The sequence below is a fragment of the Neodiprion fabricii genome, chromosome 3, assembly GCF_021155785.1.
Source record: "Neodiprion fabricii isolate iyNeoFabr1 chromosome 3, iyNeoFabr1.1, whole genome shotgun sequence".
Lineage (NCBI taxonomy): Eukaryota > Metazoa > Arthropoda > Insecta > Hymenoptera > Diprionidae > Neodiprion > Neodiprion fabricii.
In genome coordinates this window covers 11,659,344-11,682,760 of record NC_060241.1, presented here as the reverse complement: position 1 = coordinate 11,682,760, position 23,417 = coordinate 11,659,344, and the positions used below count along the sequence as shown (strand labels likewise).

At 38.5% G+C, this 23,417-nt stretch overlaps 2 protein-coding genes across 2 annotated transcripts in view; both read right to left on the bottom strand.

Moving 5' to 3' along the window:
- LOC124178533 (glutamate receptor ionotropic, NMDA 2B) overlaps positions 1-23,417 on the bottom strand; it is a 2,057,245-nt gene that overhangs the window by 1,628,554 nt on the left and 405,274 nt on the right. Inside the window, exon 4 of the mRNA XM_046561964.1 lies at positions 13,967-14,145. Within this exon, the coding sequence (XP_046417920.1) occupies positions 13,967-14,145 (179 nt within the window). The remainder of the gene's footprint in view (positions 1-13,966; positions 14,146-23,417) is intronic.
- Positions 15,852-23,277, bottom strand: LOC124178534. Its single transcript, XM_046561965.1, has 3 exons — positions 22,839-23,277; positions 22,231-22,468; positions 15,852-19,311 (listed from the first exon to the last, which is right to left on the bottom strand). Exons 2-3 carry the CDS (start codon positions 22,385-22,387, stop codon positions 16,835-16,837), a joined length of 2,634 nt encoding a protein of 877 aa, XP_046417921.1. The 5' UTR covers positions 22,388-22,468; positions 22,839-23,277; the 3' UTR covers positions 15,852-16,834.

Below are 23,417 nucleotides of genomic sequence, written 5' to 3'. Positions count from 1 at the left end.
ATCGCTAGCTTTAGATATTTCACTCAACGTATCGTTATACTTTCGAATCTTGGAGCTCTCCATGTTGACCACTTGATGGTCGCGGTATAACTGTGCAAGTTTTTATTAGTTTATGCTTATAAAGCAGTCGAATTCTTTCCTATATCTCGCTCCGTTGATTTCGCTATCCTTGTCAATTTCGGTAAAACTGTAATTACCATCATTCGAGCATGCCGAGCACAAGTCTTTAAATTGCTGATATGTCATCTCTGTATTCACATGATCGTTGTAGATATGTTTCAGATTCATTTCATCCTGCCGAAATAGCACCAATAAGTTTGCATTGTCACCCACTAGGTGTTTTGGAATGCGCGCTTACTTTTGACTTAGATAAAAGCTATCAACGTCGCGATGTCTACCCATGCTGAAGCATGCTTTGATATTATTTTGCTTTTCACAGGCCACATCATCGAAAATCATAACAGAGTTCGGGTGCGCATCTGAGGGTTTTACAACCTGATCCTTCTCACGAAACGAGCAATAACCTACACCCCGTACGGGTTCTAGCAACTTTTCCAAAAATTGATACTTTGGTTGGATAAGAGATTTCAAATAGACGTAGACATTTTCGAATCGCAATCCATTGCCCTGGGTGATGAGTGAGAGAAGAGTGTTAGTTTTACCACAATTGGACGGGCCACAAAAAATTGCCCTCACGGTATTTGGTAGTAATTTTCCGTGTCGTTTTTCTATCTTCCTCTTTCCACGCCGAACCATTTTATCGAAATTCGCGATAAGTAGTTTATCGGGTTGATCTTGGAATCTCATGATGCTTCGTTAGCATTACAACAAGAACTAAGATGAGGGTATATAAATTCTTCCTTTCATAGAAGTCTCGTTAGTTGTTGCCCGACTATGAGGATGTGCACACGGAAGAAACGCGGTAGTGGTTTGTTAAATAAAGTCATAAATCATCTCCCGGTTGAATTGCACGTGCCGGGGTATCAGCACTGCGGACCCAGAACGAAATTAATCAAGAGGTTGGCTCGTGGTGACCCAGGTATTAATCCTTTGGACGCTGCATGTAAAGACCACAACATTGCATACGCAAAAAATCAAGATATCGCCGCGAGAAATCTTGCCGACAAAGTGCTTGCTGAGAGGGCGTGGGAACGTGTATTAGCGAAGGACGCTAGTGTGGGTGAAAAAGCCGTAGCTTGGGGGGTCACCAACGCCATGAAGGCTGAATCTAAACTCGGAACGGAATTAGTAAGGAAACTCGAAGCAGCTGCGCGGAAGAAGAGGAAACTTGGAGCTAGTGCGCAAAAGAGGAAACTTGGAGCGGGCGCGCAGAAAAATAAATCCACAATGGGTGTAAAGACTAAACAGCGGAAGAGAACGGTGAATCTCAAGTCCATCATCACAGCAGCAAAGGCAACAATGTAACCGGGTTATAAAACCATCGAGTCGGCGTTGGCGGGTGCTCGTGCAGCTGCGCGTGGGACTGGGAAGAATGTTCGTGTGCCTCGTGTTATACCTGTGCCTGATAAAATTGGCGGTATCCTACCGTTTCTCATTCCAATTATGGCTGGTCTAAGGGCTACTGGGGCTCTAGCGGGTGGTGCTACGGGTATAGCTAAAGCCGTTAACGAAGCTAGTGTCAACAAACGTCGGTTGAACGAAACCAAACGGCACAATACAACAATGGAGGCGATTGCGTTAGGGAAAGGATTATACCTGCGACCCTACCGCAGCGAAATGGGCCTGTCTTTACGACCGGCAAAAAACTAATAAAGCTACCACACCGAGCTCTCACCAGCATTGATTTACACAAATGTGCTTAGGAAATGAAGATTCCACATTTTCATGGTGTTTTCATGCGAAATGATCTGCCGAAATCTGGACCGAAGAAGCGAGAAACTGCAATTATTAATCTCGATGATAAAAACGGCCCTGGAACACATTGGGTTGCCTACAAGAAAAATGGTAACCATGTTGTGTATTTCTATGGTTTTGGTGATTTGCAACCGCCTAAAGACTTGATGAACTATCTCGGTGTTGGTAGCGTTGAATACAATCATAGAAGATATCAGGAGTACAATACTGTGATTCGCGGCCACTTGTGTCTCAAATTTTTCAGCCAGCGGTTATAAAAAGTCAAGTGCCACATGAGCAAGCATTAGTCATGTCGGGATCATTGACGATGACACTATCGGGCAGCTCATGCGTGTTGGGAGCTCAATATTTTCCTCCAATTGAGCTATCATCGAAGAAAAACTATGTTCTTGGACTCGTCGAGTTCACGACATTCAATTCAATACCTAATATTCAAGCGGGTTGTAATAAATTTTATCTGGAGCGGGTGGACAAGCGCCGAGAAGTTATAACTATACCCACCGGGAGCTACGAAATTGAAGATATCGGAAATTTTCTGCGTAAGGAGATACCCAACGATATTATCCTCAGTCTGCAAGCCAACAACAACGAGCTGAACAGTGAAGTTGCGTGCAATCAAGTGATAGATTTCAAACCCAAAGATTCCATCAGTCGATGATTGGGATTCAAGCCGGTTGAGCTGGCAAGAGACGCTACTCATAAATCAGAATTGTCAGTAGCCATACTAAGAGTTAATACCATACGCGTTGAGTGCAGCATAAGCATGGGGGCGTACATAAACGATTGTAAAGCTCATACAATTCACGAATTTTTCCCCATCGTTCCATCGAGATATAAGATTGTTGAAGTGCCCGCGACGTCATTTACCTACCGATCGCCGTACAGTCCATACATAATATACAGCTGAGAATAGCCGATCAAGACGACGAGTTGATCAATTTTCGCAGAGAAACGATAACTGTACGCTTGCATGTGAAATCTCTAGAATAATGGGGATCGTGTTTGAGACGAAAAAGTCGGGCAAGAGTTATAAAAGCGAGACGTCATGGTCAAATATCACCAGTCGTCCAGCACCTTCGACGAAGCTGACATCTCCGCTGACACCTCTGAACGTTCGGTTTCTCCGGAGCCTAGGTCTTCGATTACGTGGAAATTTTGGAAAATAAGAATTCGTGTTCGCTGCATCCTGTGTGTGTTGCCATGGAATAAATCATTAGAATACAGAAACCTGTGGTATTCGACGAATCGATTGTGCACACTGAGATTCATGCTTATCAACCGTTTGCATCATCCACTTTCCAGAACAACGATGAAATCCATATTGTTGTTCAACTTCAAGACTTGTGCCTACTGCCCAGTAAAAGATTTCTCCACATTTACGGAAAAATTACAAAGGACGATGGTGTCAATGCGGTGACGACTACGAAATTGATCAATATAGCAGTTTGCCATTTGTTTGAGGAAGTTCGCTACGAGTTGAACGGTGTGGAGATTCATCGGAATAACAATTTTGGTATCACCAGTGTTATGAAGGGTCACTTATCCCTAAGTCCGGGTCAGCAATATAGTCTGGAGAATACCAGTTGGTCGAACGATGATGCCGAACTACCTGATGCTTCTGGAAATTTCGACGTTGTTCTACCGCTGAATCATATGGTGGGCTTTGCCGGAGATTATTGTCGAGTGATCGTCAATGGCAAACATGAGTTGATTCTCACACGTTCCAACACCGATTTGAATGCGGTGATTCAGAGCACGCCCACAGAAAACTTTAAAATTACCCTAAATAAAATCGAATTGTTGCTACCCAACATTAAACTGGCCGATAAACCGAAAATCCAGCTACTCAACTACATTGCCAAGGATCCGGCCATATCCATGAGTTTTCGTTCTTGGGAAACGTACGTGTATCTGATGCTCCCGTCAACGACGCGACATGTGTGGGCCATCAAGACATCGAGGCAGTTGGAGAAGCCGAGATATGTCGTTCTGGGATTCCAAACTGTAAGAAGAAACGATCCCCAGAAAAATGCCAGTGAATTTGATCATTGGCTGGTTCCATTTTAAACCACCAAGCAAGGTTGGGACGAAAAATTCAAACGACTTGTAAATAATTTATATCATTCTTTGGGTCATTTAAGGCGACCCATATTTGGTCATTTTGCTCTAAAGAAAATTTCATCTCTCTGCACGGCTATTACCATTTTTGGTCAAAAACTCGTTTTTACAGATTCCGTAAATTCACTGTTTTTTTAAAGTGCTATAACTTTTGAACGAATTAACGGATTGAAGTGATTTTTTTTTCGACAGTGCGTACTTTTATCTTCTTACAGAAAATTTCAAGTTCAGGAAGATGGACACAAAATCGCCGGAGTTATTCTACGTAATATAAAATAATCCGAAAAAATTTAGCCCTGATTTTCGGGAATTTTATATTTTTTTTTCTCTCACCAATTTTTTCTCGAATAGTTCTTCAAACATAGTAAGTTTTCGCACAAGTTTTGTTAGCGGATCAGTTCAGTAAAAAGAGTTATGCATTTTTCAATATCACGAATTATTGATATTTTCAGGTAGCTTATATTTTGTACTGTAAATCGATTTCTTCATGTCGGTACTTGTTTCTTTCTGTTTAATACATATATACGACGAAATAAGTGGGTAGGAAAAGTATGAAAAATCCATTCAAAAATAAGACTATATTAATCCCAAAACAGTTCAATATTACAATAAACATGAATTCACTATAACTATGTTTGAAGCATCTCATACATCGTCAATTCATTCAAATTGTTGCTTCTTCAACTAAAGGGTGCTGACTTGTTCTTGCAGGAAAGGTACAGTTCGTATAGCTATTAAACTTTTTCTGATTATACCCGAAGAATTACAGCTCTTCCGCGAGAGTAAAACAGAAGAATGGAAAAACGTTAAAGCAATCGAAGGCATTCAAAAGACTCACGTCTAAAAAAGACATAGATACGAACAGTACCTTTACTGCAAGAACAAGTCAGCACCCTTTAGTTGAAGAAGCAACAATTTGAATGAATTGACGATGTATGAGATGCTTCGAACATAGTTATAGTGAATTCATGTTTATTGTAATATTGAACTGTTTTGGGATTAATATAGTCTTATTTTTGAATGGATTTTTCATACTCTTCCTACCCACTTATTTCGTCGTATATATGTATTAAGCAGAACGAAACAATGTAGCGACATAAAGAAATCGATTTACAGTACAAAATATAAGCTACATAAAAATATCAAAAATTCATGATATCGAAAAATTCATAATTCTTTTTACAGAACTAATCCGCTAACAAAACTTGTGCGGAGAGTTAGTACCTTTGAAGAACTATTCGAGAAAAAATTCGTGAGAGAAAAAAAAAATATGCAATTCCCGAAAATCGGGGTTGAATTTTTTCTGATTATTTTACATTACGTTGAATAAATCCGGAAATTTTGTGTCGATCTTCTTGAACTTAAAATTTTCTGAAAGAAGATGAGAATACGCACATTTTGAAACAAGAATCACTTAAATCCGTAAATTCATTCAAAAGTTATAGCACTTCAAAAAAAAAAAAACAGTATATTGACGGAACCTGTAAAAACGAGTTTTTGACAAAAAATGGTAATAGCCGTGCAGAGATGAAATTTTTTTAGGGCAAAATGACCAAATATGGGTCCCCTAAATTACCCAAAGAAACATATAAATTATTTACAAGTCGTTTGAATTTTTCGTCCCGACCTTGCTTGGTGGTTTGAAATGGAACCAGCTCATTGTCGAATCAGAGATGTAAAACTCTTCCTCAACTCGCACTGTTATCCGTACGGAAATTTGAATCTCGATATAACCAATCAGTACGCCATTCTCTACAAAATGTACGTTCGATTTCAAACGGTCTACTATGACAGAGAGGCCGAACCTTTGTTATTGAAGCGCGAATTTATAAACGAAGCTCCCCTCAACGTTATCGATTGCTCGAGACAGAATGAATCGTTGAAAACCGGACCGGTGGATATTCGATTGCAATTTGAAGCGAGCGTTCAATTTCCCCAAAACACCGCAGCCTATTGTATGATCTTGCACGATCGTATTGTCGAGTACAACCCAATTAGCGGTACGGTTAAGAAATAAGTAAAAGTCAATTTTGGTATAATAATGTGTTTAATTAATATGGATATTGAAAATAATATGTATAATTTCACTTGTTAAATTTAGAATAATTTAATTTAAAATAGAATGAGAAACTAAATGTAATCGATGTTGAATTGAAAAAACATCTATTCAAAGCATTCAACCGATATTTTTTGAAACGTTCACCCCCAACCACATAATAAATAAAAAAGTTAGCATTTTGCAGCAAGCATTGGAGACATCACGAATTATCGATCGGAGGAATATCGATTGATCGATAATGCAACAAACCTGTGGCAACACCCGGTAACACCAACAGTCGTCCCTCGTTGCATAGAAATATCTCGCAGCACCTGGATATTCACAATTCTGTGGGTAAACTGTCTGCCTTCTAACAATAAAAAGAATTTGAATTGTCCGCTCAACCGACGATGAAAAAATTCCGTTATCAAACTGTCTATCGGTAAAAAATCAAAATGACAGCTTATCTGACTAAGCAATAATCAAAATGGCTGCTCATCTGACTAAGCAAAAAATCAAAAATTCTATGTTTCATTGATCATTATAATCCAAGGGAATGCACCGAATTTCTGCAGAGCGAAGATGAGAATCAAACACAGCAATTAATATAAAAATTAATGTAGAAATAAATTATAAGAATTAATTCAAGAATTGATACGAGAATTCGTATAAGAGTAAAATACAAGAATGAATGTAAGAATTCGTATGAGCATAAAATATGAGAATGTATATGTATAAGAATAAAATATAAGAATCAATATAAGAATTAGTATAACAAAATTGATATAATAATAATACATAGGAAAATGAGAAAAGATTGTAATTTCTCAAAACCGTACACGTAAACATTATATAATATCGTGAATACGTAAAACTCATTATGAAATTCAGTTGTAATGTTAGATTTATTATTATGCCCTGTATCCTTTAATTTGACAAGAAACATTTTTAAAGTAATCTTTTATGGATACGGGTAAACAAGAAAGAAAAAAAGAAACCAACTCTTCGGGTTTCGAACACGGGGCGCACTAGTGTGAAGTCGATACGCTAACCGCTGCGCCACCGCTTCGATTGAACATTACGCGCTAAAAGGCACATCTGGAACGTCCGAAACTTGGACCAACATTTTCTCGGAAACGGTTGGGTATCTACGGATAAACCGAAACACATGTCCGCTTATTTTGACCCCTTTTCCACTGAGCGAAGTTTCAGGGAAATCGGAGGGTTCCATTTGGTACGTTCGCCTCGTAAACTATGGGGACTAAGCGAGAGTACGAGTAGCGCCGCGAGTAGCCAAAATTGTCCCTATCAACGTGACTTGCGTTAACTTTGACAAATGGCGGTTATTTATCATAATTTTTTCGTAAGAACAAATATGTTTACCAAAAAAATGCCTTCTCCCGGTGTAAGAAAAGTGAAAGTTAGTTGTTGCGCTATCGGTTGTTAGAATAGTCTTAGAAATACAGGACGATTATGACAGGACGATTCAAAACTATTGGTTAATTTCGTGCCATGGCGTAACCACGGAAGCTCATGATTGGCTGAGTCATCGGCGTAAACAGGGGAAAACGCTCGTCGGTTGGGACGAATAGAATCGTTTTGGCGCTGCCGTGAATTTTGCGCACGGTCTCTATAACAAAATCAAATATCGTGGGCGCCAGACGCCTTAACGTCGAATTTTAAAAAATAATACTAATCAATAAGAAACAAAACGGAACAATACGAAAAATAACCAGAGAACCCGTTGTACGGCTGGCTAGGCTCAGGTAACTCACACCACTGGTAAAGTGGCGGTATTCAAGGCAACTAACGATAATTAAAGAATTCTTAAAATAAAGTAATAAAGAATAAACTCAAGTCAGGGAAAATGAACGGGTTGATCAGTCATATATTGTCGAGTAGATTACAGGTTTAAGACAGTCAAATTAAATCGCAACGATATCGGTAGTTAATAAAACAGGCAATTATAGTTCACAGAAATTTCGATAAAATCTATATTCGCGGCAGCGAATTGCCGCTAAGTTATAAAGGCGAAAGCTAGCCGAGAATATATTGACCCGGCCTAACTACTTCCCTATTTTCCCGTGTATAAGCATTTCGTCATATCTCAGGAACGCGTGAATATTTTTCAATGAGACTCACATAGCTGGTAGTTCGGGCCAATATAACCTTAGTGAGAAAGTTTGATCGAAATCTGTCCATTAGTTCTCAACGATGATGAAAATGAAAATTATTTTTCTTCTTCTCCACGCCAGAGCACCTTGTGGACACGATTCCGCTCGGACGTGTTTATGAATCGACTTTCAGTTTTAAACATAGATTCTTGGCATGGAAATCTCACCCCCTATTGATTTTGGTATAAATCTGAATTCGTATTCGGCCGGTATAATATTGTTACGTGCCAGCCGGTATCCACGGCGGCGCCCTCCCTGCGCCCTACCTGACCAGCGTGCAGTTATCATAAGAGAGCCTCACGTGCTCTTACCGATAGTCGTAGATTAATACTAACACACATAGCTACCATCATAACGTCCAAATCCTTATATCGATAGTTCTCACACGCTAGATCAACCGTTATTTTATCAGTCATATTCATAACATACATGGTATGCACATTTTTTCCCATTTAACCGTTATACCTTTCAACATTAGCTTTCACATAAAACCTTTGATTTACGATCTCAACCGTAATAACTCAAAGTAATAAACACCTGCAGTAATTAAGATAATCAAGTAGACTAAACACCGGAAACATGGGAAGAGAAATCACGGATAATTCACAAATAAAGAAACCCCTATTCCCAGAATCCAGGATAGCGCCCTTATTTTAACGATAACAAGACCAATCAGCGATTCGCCGCTTGCTTCTCTAAACCAATTACCTCGCACTAATCCACCACCGAGATCTCATGCACGAATCAGAAATCCTACCCTCAATTATTTCATCATCTTTGACCAATCATCCGAGACCCGCGAGAAACCGCGACTCCTTTTGAACTCCTCCTACTTTTCCCCTAATTCAACCTCTCCAGAAAATAGAATAGATCAGAAGAACTTCAGACATCATAGAGAACAGATCAGATCTCTACCTAAATCCTAGAATAAAATCAATATAAGTCATTCAGAACCTTCGAGACTTGTAACAGTTAATCACTGTGATAGTGATTAACACCAATCTGTACCACGATTGTAAACCTACCATCGAGAACTGGAAGAAGACCGTTAATAAATGTGTAATTAACCCAAGTGTTGTCATAAACAATTATTTCAATCACGCATAGTGATGGTTGGCACGAGCCCTACCTAACGAACTTTCAGAATTGTAGGCGAGTTGAACGAGAAGATCTGAGGAGCTGATCAGCGGATTCCCGAGATCTACATACACCAACTACGTAAGTCAAGAGAACGATTTAAATCACGCGGCGAATCAGAATCGACTCGGAACGTCCCTCTCGGAACGTAACAATATTACAAAGTTGCGAAGTGGGTCGATAAATCAAAATAGCTGCTGGGTAAAGCAGTTATTAATCAATAATGCAACAGCCCGATGGCGCTGCCCGCGCTGCAAACCGTTCATCCAAAATGGCCCCCTCAGGATACTGTCACGTCGTAGATCGTAAAATAGTCATGATAAATTATCATTATTCAGTTATTTATATGTTATCCAATCTTGAAATCAATTTGCAAACTTCGTGAAAATCAGTCATGCCGATGGTCTTATAAAATTAGTGAATAAGTGAACAGTATCCGAGTGTCGTAAGAGTGAAATAGAATGACCACTGTGCTTTCAAGCAGATTGTTATTATTATTAACCTTAAGAGGGCCGGCATTTTTCCCTTGAAATTCGATATTTCTCAGAAGTATGATTTGTGTATATAAACAATCAACACCTCCAGTGGAGTTTCCGTTTTATATACTGACTCCTAAAAGAGCTAGTCCAGCCCTCCAAGGGTTAAATATTAGTGACATCTGCATTACGGACTCTTGTGATTTGACGAAATGGATCGTCCGAGGTTAGAACCAAACAAAAGATGAGATATTCTACAATTGGATACAAATTCGACAAACAGCCTGAATAACAAACAGAATATAATCAGCTACATTTGTGACATGCATACATGGCTATTAGGCAAATGTCAAGAACAAGGTTGTTCGCTCGTCATGGATCATTAGACAGAACAATGCTCACCAAAGCTATTAGAAGAATACTCACGATGCTTCATTCAACTCATACGGTACGGTACTTCGTTAATTCTCATTAGATTATATTTATACACGCAACATTTGATACATGAATAGCTTAGCCTCAACCTCTTTGTCTCTACGAAATGCATGACTTGTTTGTTTATTAATTTGTATTTTTATTATGTATTTGTTCAATACATTACTTTCATTCAGTGTCACACGGTGTACTACTTATCATTGATAAAATGGAACCTTTTCCTTGCTTGTTTGTTGTTTCTTTTATTTCACAGTCATTTGGACCATTTCTGTTCTGTTCGAATCCATTGGAACCTATAAATTCGGCAAGCCGATATTCCAAAGAGAAGGTAACCGCCAGATGTGCAAAACTCAACACTCTACATATCTTATTGGAACAAACCGGTTGTCGTCGGACTTTACGTCATTTATCTGTTGTTCAACACTACTAACTACTCACCCAGAAGACTACTATGCATTTATCAATACTTAAATCAACAATACGCTATACATTTTCATATTGACGGAATCACCTACCTCACATGATATGTACCAACACAATAATAAGGTGAGAATGAAGTTAATAACGTCGCTGTAACGATGTACGTTTGTGAAAAATCGTCACTTTGCACCTTTAAGGATGTACAATATTCAGTAAACCGTGATAAACAAAACATACTCCTACTTTGAAAAGCCAACTCCTTAAAAATTCATTCTAAAATTGGGCAATGATACTTTTTTTTCCTGATTTTTTATTACGATACCATCACTGACTTCAGCCTCATGTAATAAGCTGAAATCATTTTCTTTGTTTCAGCTCCATACATAATAAAACCCTGATTGTTTTTCCTTTTATGTTTCGCAGTCACCTAGCTCATTTTTATCCGACCGTTGATCTGTTAAACTCACTAACATTACACTGCGGCATGACTACGCCCTAACACAAAACGATAGCATCTTGGAAATTGGCACGCTATGTATCACTCATTGTCTCGAATCGTCTTTCATTGACTTGCCAATTATTGACCTCATCTACCTATCCATCGGTACCATTGAATTTCCAGCAAGAAACGGTTCCAAGTTTACTTCTACATTGGTATAAAGGTCGTTCCTTACCTTATCTTTCTGTGCTTTGTTAAACTATTTTTGGTAAATTTCTGACTGATTCACATTAATAGATTTTTTATTTGGATTTAGTGCACCACAATATGTGAGAAATAAATTTAATCATGTTTAATCAATTTTTTTATTACTGTAAATACAATTTATAGCAATTTGTAGGGATTTTTTGCAATTTATTTATATTTTTAAGGGCCTACAGGAAAAATAAACTTCAGATTTATACTCAGCGGATCGAATCACATGTAAAACTTATATGATTTATATTTAGAAATTTTTTGTTATCACCAAAACTGCATTTTTTCCATTTTTTACGGTTTTTTGCACTCTTCTCAAAATTTTTAGGGTGTACGGACCAAACGAACTTCAGATTCGGATTCAGCGCGTCAAAATACATGAAGATAAGTAGGTCCGGTCAAAGGTACAGACCACTCTTTTTTTTGTCGACCGGTGTTATCAAGATATCTAGCCGTTTCTGTTTCTGTGTTTTTGATTGATTCGTAAAAAATAAACAATTAACATAGTAAATGTTAATACTGCTTAAAAATAATGAATAATAATGAATAAAAAATGTTCTTCCTTTATTCCATAACAATAGAATGACATACAACGTTCATAATAAAAAATAACTGTAGCCTCTGATTAACTATCGTGCGCGCACTTCTCGCTCTTTGTCGGCGCCGGGCAAAGTGTTCGGCTCAGTATTTTCGCCTGTCATTTTGCACACATGATCCTGAGGGTTCAATATAACGAAAAAATTTGGTCCCAGCCCTCTATAAATGACACGACTTCGGAACCTTTATACGCACCTTTAACGTCACCTGGCACTACTTTTCCCCCAAGCAAATCGCCTGGCAATATTATTTTCGAATTTTAAACACAATTAGCTACAATCACACGAAAAACCAGCGCTCTATAAATTGAACACCTTCAATTAATTTTTCAACCCCTTTACGGCCGTACCACGCCCACCTCCACCAATGAAAAGCTGCCAGGCGCCCGAATCAATTAATAATGGTGTCAAGGTACACTGATTAGGTGGTTTTAATCGTTCTATAAATTGCTGCCCTATTTCCGTGGCTAGCTCTCGGTCTATTTGGCACTATTCAGAGAGACCAATATGAGACCCAAAGGAAGCCCGTGGTGGGGGTTGCGGTCAAGCGAAAATAAGGAAAAGCGGCATTATTAGGAGTGGCACTATTACGGGAGTGGACTGTATTTATAAGAGAGACAACTATGTAATTGGATAGTGTCTGAGCCACGTGCAATGACGTTTTACTTTTAGGTTAAGCACATGTGCGACTCGATTTCTCATATAATAAGTTATGCATAAAGTACGGAAAATTTTGGTTATAATGTAAAGTTTAAATGGAAAATACATGGCAAGTAATATTAAAAATATCGAGATATGAATTACAGAGAAAACTTAGTTCTTTTTTTTTTTTTTGACTGTCTTTCGTGATTAGCTGTTTATCGTACAAGATTTAAGGAAGAAATGGCTTAAATCCTAGAAAACTAATATGGCTGGCCTATCTAAGGTGTTTAAGTGTGGTGGTATTGATTATAGATCTACAACTGATTGGGTTATAAGGCGTGAAAATTTTAAGCTGATTGAAATTGAGATTAAAGAATATTTGAGTATAAATGGCTAAGGTTCTGGATGACAGTGCGTTTGTTTACTGTGTCGTTTTTAGAAATGTGTATCATGTCTTTTATGAGACGATTGTTTTAGTTATATTCTTTATCTATAATCTGAATTTCATCAAAATTAAGAATATGGCCTTCATTAAGTCCATCGAAAACTGGATTTTTTTTTTTTAGTATTGAGATGTCTGTCCAATGTAGCACTTGGAACAGTCAGAGCAATTAATTTTATAAACTGTGTTAATCTGATCATGAGTTGAAGTTTTGGATTTTAATGTACTGAAAATACTATTAGTTGTGTGAGACTCTATATGTATAGGCTACGTCTATGTCTTGTTTGGCAAGAGTACGCTTCACGTTTTGTGATAAACCATTGAGAAAAGGAATCGAAATCCAATTCTGAGCTCCTGATGTCAGGCTTAAACTTTTTGAGGTTCACCAATCGCATCAAGCAATTGAAAATAACGCCTAATTATATGTATAGTCCCCTTGAAAACCAGACCTAATGTCTATTTTGAATTCTATCCGGTACCTCAGTATTCGCTCATCATTGAGTGACTAGAGTAAATGACTCGACCTTCGAAGATTTATTTTTGGAGAAAAAAAATGTTTACATGTTAATTTCTAATATTTGCTACCTAAACACCACAAAATGATTTCGGAATATTTCTCCCCGGAAATGTGATTTTCTTCTTTACCAAGTCTACAAATCCACGAGATCTCTAATTCAAATCTCATGTGATACTTAATAGAATTTTATTAAATGCAGAAAAGCGGAAATTTAAATGTGATCTAACAGGGGTCGGCTAAATACCATTTTGATTAAATATACAGGTATCTGTGGCACACCCATTTCAAATCTATGTTCCGAGTAGGTCAACACGTTTTAATGTCATTCGGAGGTTCCAGACATGCAACGATTCACAATCTTCATATGTTGAAATTTGTTACAAATTAATATAAGATACTCACCCTTTCAAGTCCAGAGTTGTCTGCATTCCAAGCAATCACTGGAATTCCCAAGTAACCAGCCAACTGCAGGAAGTACTGCGCACTTGCGGTGCTTCTGCCGTATTGTTCGTAATTCATAAGGTACAGGATAGCCGAGACGTTGACGGAGAGGAACTCCTTACACAAAGAGTTTAATATTGCTGAAATGAAATAAAATTTTTCGTGTATATCGACAGTCGTTTTACTTCGTAACGGTTTTATTTGCATAACATGCTATTTTCTTGGGTGAAAATGAAGTAAAATTTTCGGTCCTGTATGCGCAAATATTCAATTTTTTTAATTTGTTGTGTAGCTTAAAATAATTTCTGAAGAAATCGATAGGCGGTCGAATGGGAATTTCAACACACCTGAAAAAGAGGAAAGGCCTAGGCAAGGTCGTCTGATTCTACTTTATTGGACAGACAATTGGACCACATTTGGCAATACAAGAATCATGTTTCGGAACGATGTACCCGTCAACAATAACCACGCTTTGTAGAAATGTCACTATAGTCGAAGAGTACCCCCGAACGCTAGTACGGGTTTTTAAGCATTTGGAACTTTCTTTCACAAACCGAACAGACTTAGACAAAAATTTACCGACCCATTTTTGATTTAGCTGAATTTATTTTTACCGGTTCTATATCGAATAAAAAGAGATACGTATTCGAGGATTTTTTTTCACATATTTTGGGAAAATAGAGTGGGTTGACAATTTGAGAATCTGGCGATTTTCGACTTGGAGACCCATTTTCAAAAATTCGTAACTCCGGTTATAATTGAGCTAGCAACTTTTTTTTTCTTTCATTTTAAAGCCAAAACAATGAATTTTAATATAAAAATTGTCTTATTAAAAATTATTAACAAATTCATATTGTTATAAACAATTGAAATGTTTGAATCGATTTTCAACAATTGCCCCCAACTCGTAGCGAGTTCTTATTATAACCATCATATTTCACGTTGAATTTCCTATCAAAAATGTAAAATTGATGGGTATATCATCATTACTATTGGAAAAAAATTAATTCATCTAGCGCGGCGTGTCACATCGGCGCGTTGGGTTCCATTGCACGGCTCATTTTCGAGCCTGGTATCGTTTTTCTTTGTCATATATGTGATTATTATTATATTCTTAATAAAATAATATTATTTGTTAGAAAATAAGTCTTTGTAAAGATTATGTTCGCCCCTGTGGTTATGTTGCACCCAACGCGTAAAGTATTAATATTCAGTATCGCCACCTGTAATTCAAATTTATGAATAAGGTCTGCTACATGATTGCACGTGACTTCACTGTTGGACTCGTGGCTGTTTGCTCTTAGGCTGAAGGTAATGGCGGAGGGTGGTGCATTATGAAGAAAACTTTCAATATCCTAAATTTCATAGCTTCCCGTGGTTATCGTGATGACTTCTCTGCTGTTGTCCGCTCTTTCCAGGTGAAATTTATTACGTCTCTCTTGAATATTGGGTACTGAATTGAATGTCAGCAACTCGACCAGTCCGAGAACATAGTTTTTCTCCGGCGATAACTTGATTGGCGGGAAATACTGTGCCTCCAGCACGGAGGATGTGTTCTATAGTGTCAAAGTCAACGATTCCACCACGGATAATACTTGCTCATGTGATCCTCGTATTTTTACAGCTGTCCGCTGAGAAATTTGAGACACAAGTGGCCGCAAATTACGGTATAACATTCCTGATACCTCTTATGATTGTATTTTACGCTACCAACACCGACATACTTCATCAAATCCTTAGGTGGTTGGAAATCGCCGTAACTATCGAAATACACAACGTAATCGTAATTTTTCTTGTACGCAACGCAATGTGTCCGCACCCTGGTTAAAATTCCATCAGAAACCAATAGAATATGTAACTGAAATGTATAAGAACTTGACGGGATTCTGTCAGCTTTATCCGCACAAGTGATCCAACATTGAATTTCTGTCTGCATCTATCAGTTTCATGTACGCATGACTATGAATTTCAGACGGTATTTATTGGACTTCTAACTGCTTGACGGCGTCTATCCGCAATTTCATATACAAATTCTATCGGCCTCTATCCTCATTCGCTCTTTACAACAAGCCATCCGCTTCTGTTGGCAATTACAGACAGCCCGTCTGTCCGAATGTGTACGCAGCGCTGAGCAGCGTGCGAATTCATCTGGATCTATCCGCAATCGCGTATACAAATTCTATCGGCTTCTATCCGCATTCGCTACCGACAACGAATAACCCTCTTCTGTCCGCAATCGCGTATACAAATTCTATCGGCCTCTATCTGCATCCGATAGATAGCCTGTCTGTCCGGTTTTCATGTATTATCGACACGATGCGTTTTTAATTGCAGCATTTCAATTTCGTAATTTTCACTCTAAAATATAATACCGGTAAACGGGGAATTTGAGTCTGGGTTTTACATGTCGGATTTCGGTTTCTTTCACCCAACTATAGTCAAGGAAAAATAGTTTTGTTAGCCAAAGTTTTCTTCTGTAGAAACCAGAACGATATTTCAGAATTTAAGAAAAATTACTTTTCTTGATAACTTCAGTTTCGCATTCCGGTCACTTGTATAAAAAAATAAATCATTATTAAATGATATAATTTTAAGCAAAGCGGATATACAGTATTTTTTTACATTTATTTTGTCCTTCGTCAATTCAGTCTTTATTATAATTGTATTGTACTATAATAATCAGTGTACACAAATTTTAACTTATGGTAGGATTTTAAACATCTTGAACAAATTTTAACATCAGCCCTGCAAAGAGTAAATATTGTCTGACAAGTTTATAAACCCTGTCTATGCTATATAGCTGTAAATTTTTTTTGTACATAGTTTATCTTAATCTATGATGCAAGGAGATTTGCAAATATATGTCAAATTGTTGACGCTCAGAAATAGCAGTTTCTCTTGGATATCGTCCATGGGGATTCTTCGATATTCATCGCTTCGCCTTACTCTCACAATGTGCGGTACGTGCAATTCTACAACCACATCGATATTCTGTGCATCGATATAGGTCCGACCATCAACGAGTACAAATCCAGTTATTTGAACTATATCCGTTGTGACCAATTGCACTACGGAATCGTTAGTTTTTTTGTTCGGCCGATATCGTGCGCTGTGAAAAGGGGTATTTTTGAATATACACCGAGCGTATATGACTTCCCCGTTATCATGTACGACAGGTTTGCCAAGCAAAACTACATTGTCAGGTGTTATTGTGCAATTCGAAGTGTGAGGACGGCCGGCAAAGAGACGCTTGCAGTAATTCTGGCTTTCTTCCGAGAGTTCCATGTTTTCCCCCAATTTCCATTGGAACATATTTTTATTGAGGTATCCCATTGCGATTTGATCGTCAACCCCTTTCGGTCCATTGACTTGTTGTTTTAGTCTGTAATTGGTACTCTCAAAACTGAAAGCAGAAGTCGTCCACAACGGTCCTGACGATTTCACGGATTTCACCACATGCAGTAAGCTATGTACATTGAATGTCACATATTCTTTTCCGTATAAAATTTCAAATTCAGCTACGAATTTCGTGAGATTCAGTTCGCACTTATTTAAATCTGCTTCGGAAATTTTGTTTTGCAGAAGTATGAACGAACTGTCTACTAAAAGTGATAGGTGTTCCAAAGCAGCGTCTGGTATGAGACCGTCTAAACAAGGGAGGCTGTAGAATAATAACCATGACTGCCATTCAGAAGCTTTCCACTTGCCTCTTTTCGATAATTTTCTCGGCAATCGATGAATTTCGTGTGTAGGAGTCATTCGCATCAATCTATCGTTGATTTGATTTTGAATGGCTGGGGCCAGATAAATTGGACTCCCGGGAGTTGTCCAAATATCCCACAGAAGTTTTATTACACCGAGTAATATGGCGTGCATGTATTCAAAGGGAAATCCCCACACCATATTAAATAGGAGCAACTGTAACAAAATGCTAGCTCCTTTGACGCCATTCACAGGTTTCCGAAGTCGTGTGGCATTTTCTACATCCTCTTTATGAGACTCGTGTGTTCTCCCGTCTGCGTCTACTTCGCCGAATAAATAGCGCACAGCTCCACGTACATAATTCCCATGAGCATAGCACCAACTACAGCTGCGATATCCGTTATATTGTAACCTGCACTGGACAATAGGTCTTGCCACGGAGTCACAAACGCAACACAGTGGTATTATTTTGAAAGTTGTCTTTCGGCCCATGTCATTTTTCAATTTGAGGCCTCGTTCGGTTAGGTGATTTGCCTGTGAAACGAACTGTTGGAGAAAAGTGTTCATCATGGTAGGACTGGGTTCCTTATTTCCAACCCATAATCCAGCTAGAAGGACGTGCTTAAATCGCAGATGGGGAGGTAATTCATTCACAATTAATAGCAATGGCCAACTGCTTCTATTGGAGCTATTAAAAATCGGCATTCCATCTGTATTGAAGTTGTACGTGAGGACATGATCAGCATTCTGAAAATATTCCCCAATTGCCGCTCTATACAGCTCGCTGTCATAAATGTCTGTCATTACGGTCGGTGGTGCACGAGCGAGCGCAGCGTCTCGTGTTATTAAGTTTTCCATTAGGCTCTCACGGATCTTTCGACTACTCAAGAGTTGCTTAAATTGGTACTTCAAATCAATGTAAATGAACCTATTCGGCGATTGCATCGTCAGATTTTGTAGCTGAAGGCACTCTTCGCAAGTAACTGAATTATTTTCAAATTCCCTTTTTGTGATTGGTCCCAAAATAGGTATTTTGCATGAAGAGCAAAAAAAAGTGTAAGTCATAACATCTTCAGGCGGCTCGTACTTCTTTTTGATTTGGAATTTGCTAATTGACCAATTCTCATACCTTGGTCCGGCCAAACATTGTATCATATCCACCAGTGCTTTTCGGGCCTCATGGGATACAGAAAAACGCATACAATATGCCATGACCATTTCCATAACATCCGACACGGACAGAACAGATTGATCAAACATAATATCGTCGTCATTCACACCGTCTTCTCGCCCGACTCGTTCGTGAGGTTCATCTTCTTCCGAAGTTTCAGAATCGTCAAAATTTTGTAAATTGTCGTGCGAATCGTGGGAATCGTCTGATTGTGAGTCATCAGAATTTTCTACATCGGGATCTGTCAAGTGCTCTTCATCCGACACACAGACATCATCATTCTCCTCATGTGACATATTTCCACAGCAGTCATTGCTTAGATCAGGCTCCATCGAAGATGCAGCAGATGATTGATTAGAATCGGAAACACAATGTGACGTATCATCCTCGGTATTTAACAACATATTCTCGCCCGATCCCACAGAATTTTGATCTGAAAACATTAATTGACTAACAATAACTTTGGCACAAGTAATATAATAACGTACAAAGATTGACGTCCCTGTACTCAGCAGAGCAATGTTGGAGAAACCGAATATAATTGGTACCATAATTAGGTGCTTTTTAGGTGCTAATTAGGTGCCCGATTCAAGAATTTGGTGCTTGATTTTTTAATGAGAAAAAATCGATTATTGCCGCGCGCTGCTAGCGGGACGTCATGCTAGCAAAGCACCCCACGTAACTCGACAAGTACCGGGGTTAGGGAGAAGTACACTACGTACGAATTAAGTGCTTTTCAAGTGCTACTCGGGTACACTATCCAGAATTTCCGGGATTGATTTTTTAATTAGGAATAATCGATTTTTGCCGCGCGCTGCCAGCGGGCCGTCAGGATAGCAGAGCACCCCACGTAACTCGACAAATACCGGGGTAAGGGAGAAGTACTCTCCGTAGGAATTGAGTGCTCTTTAAGTGCTACTCGGGCATGCTATACGGAACTTCCGGGAACGACGTCTTGATGTACTTTCATACATCGTAAACGTTGTTTATTAACACATACATTCTAAAATCACGAGGTACGCTGTATGTATGTATATCAAAATACCAGCAATATTTTTCAATTCTTTCCACATCTCGTTTTTACCACGGCAAAAGTTATTCGATTCCAACCAAGTAAATAACCTTCCGTCTGCACACCTCCGCCACGACCCTCCGACTGCATATAGGGTCAATCTGACCCCAACCGTTTTCCAACCAATTGTATCGTACTAAATGAACCGACTGCGTATTTTGGTGACGGGATGCCATTAGAACAGAGTAGGAATCGGACAATTTGATGACTATGCGTTAATTTTGGTGACTGTCACGAATGTGTATTTGTATGAATCGGTTATTTTGATGACTGGGATTTTTTGGCGTGATCCTGAAAATTCGAAAATTTTGTTGCCAATTTCTGCCCAAGGCGAAACCACAATTGCATAGCTGTGGCTGTTGTGATAGTTTTCCTTTCCCCTGGACTCGCGCGCGAAGCGCGCGACGCCAGTTGCTCAGCAAATTTACAACAAACCTCGTACCTAGGCACCCAAAAAGGTCCGTCATCAGTATATACGATACATGTAAATATATAAATACGCATTATTATTTTTTTTTTTGCACATACAATTGTATTTTACCTATTTTTGGGCACTTCGATTTTAGTATTCTCAAAAATCAACGCTTGGGCCATAAATAAGAACAATTTATTACAAAAAGTGTATGTGCAAAAAAAAATTAATAATGCGTATTTATATATTTACATGTATCATATATACTGATGATGGACCTTTTTGGGTGCCTAGTTACGAGGTTTGTTGTAAATTTGATGAGCAACTGGCCTCGCGCGCTTCGCGCGCGAGTCCATGGGAAAGGAAGGCTATCACAACAGCCACAGCTATGCAATTGTGGTTTCGCCTTGGGCAGAAATTGGCAACAAAATTTTCGAATTTTTGAATTTTCAGGATCACGCCAAAAAATCCCAGTCATCAAAATATCCGATTCATACAAATACACATTCGTGACAGTCACCAAAATGACCGCATAGTCATCAAAGTGTCCGATTCCTACTCTGTTCTAATGGCGTCCCGTCATCAAAATACGCAGTCGGTTCATTTAGTACGATACAATCGGTTGAAAAACGGTTAGAGTCAGATTGACCCTATATGCAGTCGAAAGGTCGTGGCGGAGGGTCGTGGCGGGTGTGTGCAGACGAAGGGTTATTTACTTGGTTGGAATCGAATAACTTTTGCCGTCGTAAAAACGAGATGCGGAAAGAATTGAAAAATTTTGCTGGTATTTTGATATAATACGTATACAGCGTATCTCGTGATTTTAGAATGTATGTGTTGATATACAACGTTTACCATGTATCAAAGTACATCGAGACGTCGATGCCGGAAGTTCCGTATAGCATGCCCGAGTAGCACTTGAAAAGTTCCTAATTCCTACGGAGAATACTTCTCCCTAATCCCGGTACTTGTCGAGTTACATGCGGCGCTCTGCTAGCCTCACGTCCGGCTGGCAGCGCGCGGCAAAAATCGATTTTTACTGATCGAAAAATTGATCCCGTAAATTCTAGATAGTCTACCCGAGTAGCACTTAAAAAGCACTTAATTCCTACGGAGAGTACTTCTCCCTAACCCCGGTACTTGTCGAGTTACGTGGGGTGCTCTGCTAGCCTGACGTCCCGCTGGCAGCGCGCGGCAAAAATCGATTTTTCCTAATTAAAAAATCAAGCACCAAATTTTGAATCGGGCACCTAATTAGCACCTAAAAAGCACCTAATTATGGTACCAATTATATTCGGTTTCTCCAACATTGCTCTGCTAAGTACAGGGACGTCAAAGATTGAGAACCGAAGAAAATATGAAACAATTACAAGCTGACCCTAAAACGTGTCCTATGTCCCATATTCTAACTTGAATTTTATTTCCAAGAATTTAAAAACCGATATATCGTGATTTTTTTCTCACATAAAACAAAAATGTTTCAAGCATTCTAGGCGAGCTGGATATACAGTAATATCCTTCAAATTCTAAGCAATATACTTTTCGAACTCACGAGTTCATAAATTATTAACTGTAATAATAAAAATCCCTAAGGTGAAGTAGTATAAACTCATATGCATCATCCAAGACAAATGTACGAATTTCGACGTTAATAAATTTTTACGGCTCATTGTAACTATAATTATAGCGTGAGCATAGATGACGCAAAAAAAAGATCTTCCACCTTTTCCAACAGAAATAGCCTATAGATGTTCCGCTTGCAACCTGGTATAGGATAAATTATAGGCGCGTGGTATTGGCGTGTGTTAAAAAAAAAATTGCATACTCCACATTTGTACCAATTAAACGGTCTTTGGTTGGACCAATACCTGATGCGTCGACGTCGGTTTCTGGTGGCGGAACAGTTGCATCAGCAACCCAAAATGAATGAGTCCTCGTAGAAACCCAATGTGGTTGGTACTCTGGATCCAAGAACAGTTTGTAACGTTTACGTGGCTTAGGATCTGCTGCTCTTTCATTTTCCATGTTGGAAATAAATATCCTTTAATTTTATCTCGATGATTCACTGGTATTTATTCCAGATTATCGGAGTTAATTACTGTCACACTGAAAATACATGATAATCAAAGGATATTCACGCAGTCATTCACTAATCCGCACGGAAAATTCCGCGATAGGAAATGATAAATCATAATTTAAGTGTGTTATACAAATTTATAGTTGCAGATCGAAATCATATTCATAATAATTCACTTGATAAATCTTTTAATGCAATTGATACTATTTGATACACTAGTTTTTCTATTCTCGATAATTCAATTCCATTTATGAGTGAATGGGACATTCCACCGCAATCATCAACCAATTTTTCGGCCCGAAAAATTAATGCGATTTGCCTCATAATTATTTTCCTCTTATTCTGTGACCCATCAAGTAAATTAGTAGATTCAACAAGCTTCAGTCCAATAGGACGTACCTTTCACGAGGAATGCGATATCCAATTTTTTTGGACAAAATTTGTATGCGCATTCTTATCGCAGATTTCGAGTCACAATGAAAATTGAAAAAAAAAACTTATGTGTGAAAAACTCTCCGCTTTTCGGATCCATTTTTTAGTTCACATTGACTCTGCCATAACCAATCAAGAATCACGATTTTTGACAAAACAGAAACAGCGATTTCTTTTGCGCCGCAATGTCTTGTCATTGTTTCGAATTTTTATTCTGACAGTTGAGATTTTTCCAGTCATAAAAGAAACAAATTTTCAGAGTGGGAAGGCTGTATAATATAGTAGTCGCGCGTGAGCTACGATTAATTAATAAAGAACGGTAAATAAAATTCTCTTTATTACAATTGTCTTTATAAATCAATCGTACCTAACGCGCGCGACCGCGTAGCCTTTCCATTCTGAAAATTTGTGTTCATGAGTAAAAAAATCTCAGCTGTTAGAATAAAAATTCAAAAGAATGATACAACATTGCGGGGCAATAGAAATCGTTATTCTTTGACAAAAAACGTGTTTTGGAGGTCGTTTGAGCAGAGTAAATGAAAGATA

Coding starts and splice junctions, on each gene's coding strand:
- LOC124178534 (XM_046561965.1), bottom strand. CDS start 22,387: ATGGAAAATGAAAGAGCAGCAGATCCTAAGCCACGTAAACGTTACAAA. Junction 19,312..22,230: donor AACCGACGTCGACGCATCAG/GTATTGGTCCAA, acceptor TAATGTTTTCAG/ATCAAAATTCTGTGGGATCG.